General features: G+C 45.1%; 2 protein-coding genes across 2 annotated transcripts in view; both read left to right on the forward strand.

Moving 5' to 3' along the window:
• Positions 1–1554, forward strand: part of LOC143287162 (uncharacterized) — a 15197-nt gene extending 13643 nt beyond the window's left edge. The window contains exon 2 of the mRNA XM_076595106.1: positions 1537–1554. Coding sequence (XP_076451221.1) covers positions 1537–1554 — 18 coding nt within the window. The remainder of the gene's footprint in view (positions 1–1536) is intronic.
• Positions 1555–7227: 5673 nt separating this feature from the next.
• Positions 7228–7500, forward strand: part of LOC143287321 (voltage-gated potassium channel subunit beta-2-like) — a 199512-nt gene continuing 199239 nt past the window's right edge. Inside the window, exon 1 of the mRNA XM_076595279.1 lies at positions 7228–7454. Coding sequence (XP_076451394.1) covers positions 7366–7454 — 89 coding nt within the window. The 5' untranslated portion in view covers positions 7228–7365. The remainder of the gene's footprint in view (positions 7455–7500) is intronic.

Consider the following 7500-nt stretch of genomic DNA (forward strand, 5'->3'; position numbering starts at 1 on the left):
TTGATACGTTACAAGCTCGATATGCCCCAGGTTTGATACGTTACAAGCTCGATATGCCCCGGGTTTGATACGTTAAAAGCTCGATATGCCCCAGGTTTGATACGTTAAAAGCTCGATATGCCCCGGGTTTGATACGTTACAAGCTCGATATGCCCCGGGTTTGATACTTTACAAGCTCGATATGCCCCGGGTTTGATACGTAAAAGATGTGCTACATGATATATTCGTTAGGTCATAGGTTCAGTATGTCGCGGATTTGGTACGCTACATGCTCGGTATGTCCCGGATTCGATATCCAACAGATTAGACAGATTCCATGTTCGATACATTACAGGTTCGATACGTACAAGATTCGATACCTAACAGGTTCACCAGGTTTCACGTTCAATGCGTAACAGGTTAGCTACGTCAAAGTTTCGATGTGTTCCATGTTTGACATGTCCCTCCTCTTCTAATTTTCAGTGCCCAGAATTAGAAAACAAGAATTCGATATGCTGGAGAAAAAGAAAAAAAAAAAAAAAAAATACCGATGCCAGTGTAACGTCCTAAATTGTCTCCACCCTCACCCCCACCCCCTCAACCCTTTGCGTAGATCTCATCGGGGAGGTATCCTGAGGGATGCATCAATGTCCTAAATCCCTCCCTTTTCCCCTGTGGGGGGGACTGGTCAGTTTCCTGAAACTATCTCCAGAGGGATGTTGTTGAACGTCCTCCCCGTGCCGTTTCGGTCCTCCATGGACATTCTTCGAAACTCTGTCCCAAAGCGTCCTTTCCTCCAATGCACACAAACGTTTCTGCTTTTATTTTGATATATTTTGATACATCCCGTGCATATTTTTTTGATGTGCTCACCCTATCATGACCTCTTGTCAGTTTGTGTGTGTGTGTGTGTGTGTGTGTGTGTGTGTGTGTGTGTGTGTGTGTGTGTGTGTGTGTGTGTGTATTTCTTTTTTATCACAACAGATTTCTCTGTGTGAAATTCGGGCTGCTCTCCCCAGGGAGAGCGCGTCGCTATACTACAGCGCCACCCTTTTTTTTTCTTTTTTTTCCCTGCGTGCAGTTTTATTTGTTTTTCCTATCGAAGTGGATTTTTCTACAGAATTTTGCCAGGAACATCCCTTTTGTTGCCGTGGGTTCTTTTACGTGCGCTAAGTGCATGCTACACACGGGGCCTCGGTTTATCGTCTTATCCGAATGACTAGCGTCCAGACCACCACTCAAGGTCTAGTGGAGGGGGAGAAAATATCGGCGGCTGAGCCGTGATTCGAACCAGCCCGCTCAGATTCTCTCTCACTTCCTAGGCGGACGCGTTACCTCTAGGCCATCACTCCACTGACAGACAAACAGATTCAATATTGTGTGGCCATTGCTGACCACTGCTGACCATTACCCACTTCACACTGCGTTATGTTGTCACGTATGTGCAATTATGATGATGTCTCAGCAGCCTGTTGACCCTTACCTGACCATTGCTGGTCAAATTGTTCAAATTGCATCAGTTTGTGACGGTTATGATGCATTATGACTTTTTGACAGGATTTGACCATTAACTGAGCACTATTGACTACTACTGATCATTATTGACCACTGCTTTAGTTTGCTTTGGTTTCTCAAGGAGGCACCACCGCGTTCGGCCAAACCCATATACGCTGCACCACATCTAAGCAGATGTGCGCAGTCGTGCCATGAGTGCTTGCATATAAACCAGAGTACCTGTCAGAGAGAATTTTGGGTCTCCTCCAGAGTGGAGACCGCCACCACGTCCCTTCAACGACAGTCCCCCATGAATGACAAGACTCACCTGAGCGCGGAAGTGGAGGGATGTCGAAACTGAGGTCACCATGAGAGCAGGGCATGAACGGCCACATAATTTGGGACATTTTCTTTATATTAATGATGAAGGAAGAGGAGGATGACGACCGATGATGCTGCTGCTGCTATGGAGGTCCATTTTGGTTTGTGACTACGTGACAAGGCTGTACTCTACGCTTCCTGTCATGATGATTACCCGGCGTCAACCAGGTCCAAGAGCTCCAGACACTGGCAGTGTTGGTCAGGAAATCAGAGCAACACACCCAAAGATGCATCTGTGACGTGGATCATACTTGACTGTGTGGTCCCAGTCTTCCCATTTAAGCCCACAGCACACTCAGCTTTGGAGTAGGAGCCAGCCGCGGAGAAAAAATGAGAGAGAAACAAAGAAACAAAAGCAAACACTTCCGCTGACATTCGAACCTGGATGTGGAGTGATGGCCTAGACGTAGCACGTCCGCCTAGGAAGCGAGAGAATCTGAGCGCGCTGGTTCGAATCACGGCTCAGCCGCCGATATTTTCTCCCCCTCCATTAGACCTTGAGTGGTGGTCTGGACGCTAGTCATTCGGACGAGACGATAAACCGATGTACCGTGTGCAGCACGCATTTAGCATAAACCCACGGCAACAAAAGGGTTGTTCCTGGCAAAAATCTATAGAAAAATCCACTTCGATAGGAAAAACTACACACAGGAAAAAAATACAACAAAATGGGTGGCACTGTAGTGTAGCGACGCGCTCTCCCTGGGGAGAGCAGCCCGAATTTCACACAGAGAAATCTGATGTGATAAAAAGAAATACAAATACAAATACAACCTGCGTTATCCCAGCCGTCAATCCCCGACACTAACCACTTAACAACTTAACTACGCTCACAGTATTCTTTCTTCAATGCTTTGCCTTGTCAGTTTTATTTTCTTCTTTTGACACACCTGCATCTCCCTACCAACTACCACTCTCCCCCTCCCCCCCCCTCCCTCACCACTGTCTGTTTTTATTTTCTTCTGTTTGATGCACACCTACATCTCCATACCAACTACCACTACCACTATGCCCCCCCCCCCCCCTCGACCCCCCCCCCCCCCACCACCACCACCACCACCTCCCCACTGTCTGTTTTTATTTTCTTCTGTTTGATGCACACCTGCGTTTTCCTGCAAACCTACCAGGCGCCGAATTCCCCAAACCCACGTGTTTTTTTTCTCTTCAGCATCGCAGAGTTCTTCAGTCGTGACAGTCATGCAAATTCAGACATCCAGCGATGTGGGTTCGGGCCATTTCACGTTTCAAAACATTCCTCGCCAATTCCCGTGCCTCTTCCTGTACATTTACATGTTGTTCTCTTAGGCCCAACACTCGGCTTATATCACAGATTGACATAAGTTTACATTTGGGCCAACAGCAAAGAGAGAGCTGTATTATCAATGGTTTCTCCAGTCAATGGGAAATCACTTACAGCTTGGTCTTTTGTGAAGGACTATGACTCTCAAACTAGGAGGCAAAATTGCACTGGCTCTTAGTGCTGCAGCCTTGTGGGCTAGTTGGCCTTTGGGAACCATCCCTACGCCGACTGTCCAAAGACTCTCTTGGCCGAGAGATTGGGGATGTACTTGGGCAAGACACTCTCCACAATAATCAAATTCTAGCCCAAACAGTCGGAACAGCAGTTGCCTCCTCTGCTGTTCTGATGGTCATAGTCGGACACGACTGACTATCACACACACACACACACACACACACACACACACACACACACACACACACACATACACACACACACACACACACACACACACACACACACACACACATATATATATATATATATATATATATATATATATATATATATATATATATATATATATATATATACATACATACATGTTGTTCTCAGCCACAACAACTGATTTCCCCGTAAAACTTTTCATCACTGACTGGTAGCTCTTCCTCCGCAAGATCGGGAACAAGGATCGGAATGGGTGGTCCACTTGTTGGTCCTGGTCTCATGACGAGCGCAATAGCCGAGTGCTTAAAGCGTTGGACTTTCTTCTTTTTCTTCTTCTGCGTTCGTGGGCTTCAACTCCCACGTTCACTCGTATATACGCAAGTGGGCTTTTTACGTGTATGACCGTTTTTACCCCGCCATGTAGGCAGCCATACTCCGCTTTCGGGGGTGTGCATGCTGGGTATGTTCTTGTTTCTAAACCCACCGAACGCTGACATGGATTACAGGATCTTTAACGTGCGTATTTAATCTTATGCTTGCGGTATACACACGAAGGGGGTTCAGGCACTAGGCAGGTCTGCACATATGTTGACCTGGGAGATCGTAAAAATCTCCACCCTTTACCCACCAGGCGCCGTCACCGTGATTCGAACCCGAGACCCTCAGATCGAAAGTCCAACGCTTTAACCATTCGGCTATGGCGCCCGTCAATTGGACTTTCAATCTGAGGGTCCCTCCCGGGTTAGAATCTCGATAACGGTGGGTAAAGGGTGAAGATTTTTCAGATCTCCCAGGTCAACATATGTGCAGACCTGCTTAGTGCCTGAACCCCCTTCGTGTGTATACCGCAAGCTGAAGATCAAATACGCACGTTAAAGTTCCTGTGATCCATGTCAGCGTGCGGTGGGTTATGGAATCAAGAATATACCCTAGCCAGCATGCACACCCCCGAAAACGGAGTATGGCTGCCTACATGGCGGTGTAAAAACGGCCATACACGTAAATGCCCACTCGTGTATATACTTGTGAACGTGGGAGTTACAGCCCACGAAGAAGAAGAAATAGAAAAGAAAGAATGGGTGCGCCACTTGTTCCTGGTCTACTACAACAACAACTACTACTACTATTATATTATTATTATCATCATCATTATGACTATATCCACGTTTCTGCCCGTCCACTCATTTCTGTGACTGACGGAGTGAACGTCCACGCCTTGTTGCGAACACTGCTCATTTCGTCTGGAGGGGGGAAAATGTGGATATTGCCATTGTTATTGTTGTTGCTGTTCTTGTTCTTCTTGTTCTTGTTCTTCTTCTTCTTCTTCTTCTTCTTCTTCTTCTTATTATTATTATTATTATTATTATTATTATTATTATTATTATTATTATCATTATTATTGTTGTTGTTGTTCTGGATATTGCCATTCTTCTTGTTGTTGTTGTTGTTGTTGTTGTTGTTGTTGTTGTTGTTCTTCTTCTTCTTCTTCTTCTTCTTCTTCTTATTATTATTATTATTTTTTTTTTTTTATTGTTGTTGTTGTTGTTGTTGTTGTTGTTCTTGTTGTTGTTAAACATTTTGCTTTTCACAAATTCGCGTTCTTGTCTTTCGTTTCGACCCTAGATTACCCTACTCTTGCATTCAGTAACCCCCCCCCCCCCTCCACTCCCCCCCCCCCGCCCCCCGCCCCACTTTAAGGCCTAACTAAGTGCGTTATGTCACGCCGCTGGTCAGGCATCTGCTCAGCAGATGTGGTGTTGTGTATATGGATTTGTCCGAACGCAGTGATGCCTCATTTGAGTAGCTGAACTGAACTGAACTGAACTGAACTTACTGCATTTACTTCTTTCATTCTGCACCTTACCTCTCCTCCTTGTGTGTGTGTGTGTGTGTGTGTGTGTGTGTGTGTGATGTTTATCTTAAAGCGCAATGAGCTCTCTTCGAGGGAGGAAAGCGCTCAACAAAAATCCATTATCATTAATATTATCATTGTTGTCATTTTTATGATGATGATGATGATGATGATGACGATGATGATGATGACGATGATGATGATGATGATTATCAAGGCAGGTCCAACAGTTCTCTCTTCTCTCCACTACCCCTCTGACCATGGCCGGACCCTGTCCAGTTGGTCGGTTGCCCTGGTCTCCATTTCTCATTCTGTTTCTGTTCCCCCAAGTCCTCCCTCCGCTCCGCTATTTATTTCCCTTTCCTGTTCTCTGCAAACTTCACATTCATCTGCTGTCCGTGTTATAAGCTCTTCAACCAGAAAGCCTTGAATTAAAATCAGCTTAAAATCCGAGTGGATGTAGCATACACAAACATTTCCAATCATCTCCTCCTTCCTTACTAACGTGTGTGTGTGTGTGTGTGTGTGTGTGTGTGTGTGTGTGTGTGTGTGTGCCGTGGAAGCTGCGATACGTAGCCTAGAAATGAGTGTGTGGAGGAGGGGGGTAGAGGAGGTGCAGGGTAATGTGTGTGTGTGTGTGTGTGTGTGTGTGTGTGTGTTTGTGTGTGTGTGTGTGTGTGTATGTGTGTGTTGGGGCTCATGTACGTTTATGTGTATTTGACTGTGCTTTCATATATGTGAAACTGCATGTTTGGAGCATATCTGTAATGCATGTGTGGGTGTATGTGTGAATGTGTGTCTTCATGTTTTTACATTTATTTCCTGCTTACTTATCATCATTGTTGTCTTATATATTTATTTATTTGTTTATTATTATTATTATTATTATTATTATTATTATTATTATTATTATTATTATCACTACCTTTTTCATATTATGATTATTATTTATTTATTCATCTCATCTATTTATGTATTTGTTTACTTCTTTATGTACGCTTATCTATTATTTGTTAACCTTTTTTTTTCAAGGCCTGACTAAGCGCGTTGGGCTACGCCGCTGGTCAGACATCTGCTTGGCAGATGTGGTGTAGCGTATATGGATTTGTCCGAACGCAGTGACGCCTCCTTGAGCTGTTGAAACTGAAACTGACTAACGAATAATCCTGTTGATTATGATATAATTCAGTTCAGACCAGTCCTAACGTTCATCGTCAGCCTGATTTTAAAAAGACAATAACCCGAACTAGAACATAGCCAACATGTAATCCAACAGAAAATGCTTGCCGTATTGTAATGACCGACCAAAAAGCATCCAATGATTAGATGCCAAAAATAACGAAACATACACGCAACCGAATTCTCGAAATGCTGCACGCGACCGAACTGTACGATCTCTACAAGTAAAAAAAACAACAACAAAAAACAACCAAACAACAAATCAAGTCTGTTTCAGCTGGATAAATAGAGTTCAGACTGAACGCATGCCAACAAACAGGACCAAAAAATAGATTTGCCCTTTTCGACACGCCCCTTCCCCTCCACCCCCAACCCTCTCTCTCCACCCCCTCTCCCCAAAGTTCAGCAAACCAAGTCGCCCTGATTTCCAACCATTGATGTGAACGTGCGAGTCTACCCTATCTCCCGCCACCCCTCCCCCCTCCATCTCCATCCCCTTTCCCTCTCTCTCCCCAACCCCCCACCCCCTCGACACCACCATCACCCCACCTCACACACACACACACACACACTCACTCACTCGCTCTTTCTCAGTGGCCCAGGTGCACCGTCAATGTATTTACTGCTCTCGACTTGAGTGTGAGAAACCTGTGGCTGCTGTTAGGGATTTTGCCGTCTACGGTTGGAGTTTTGTTGTTGTTGTTGCCGCTTTCGTCGTCATTTTGTTGTTTTTTTAGTGTGTGTGTGTGTGTTTTAAATCTATGGTGGTGACGGTGGTTGTGGTGTGTGCGACATGTCGATCAGAGAAGGGTCATTGAACGGGAGTATCCATAGGTGCTCGCCGAAGAGAAGCTCTCGATCTGATCTCCCGGTGAGGTACAGGTGAGTGATCTTTCTTCCTGTCACCCCTTCACAGTGATTCTACTGT

This window comes from Babylonia areolata, chromosome 11, assembly GCF_041734735.1.
Source record: "Babylonia areolata isolate BAREFJ2019XMU chromosome 11, ASM4173473v1, whole genome shotgun sequence".
In the NCBI taxonomy this organism is placed as follows: domain Eukaryota; kingdom Metazoa; phylum Mollusca; class Gastropoda; order Neogastropoda; family Buccinidae; genus Babylonia; species Babylonia areolata.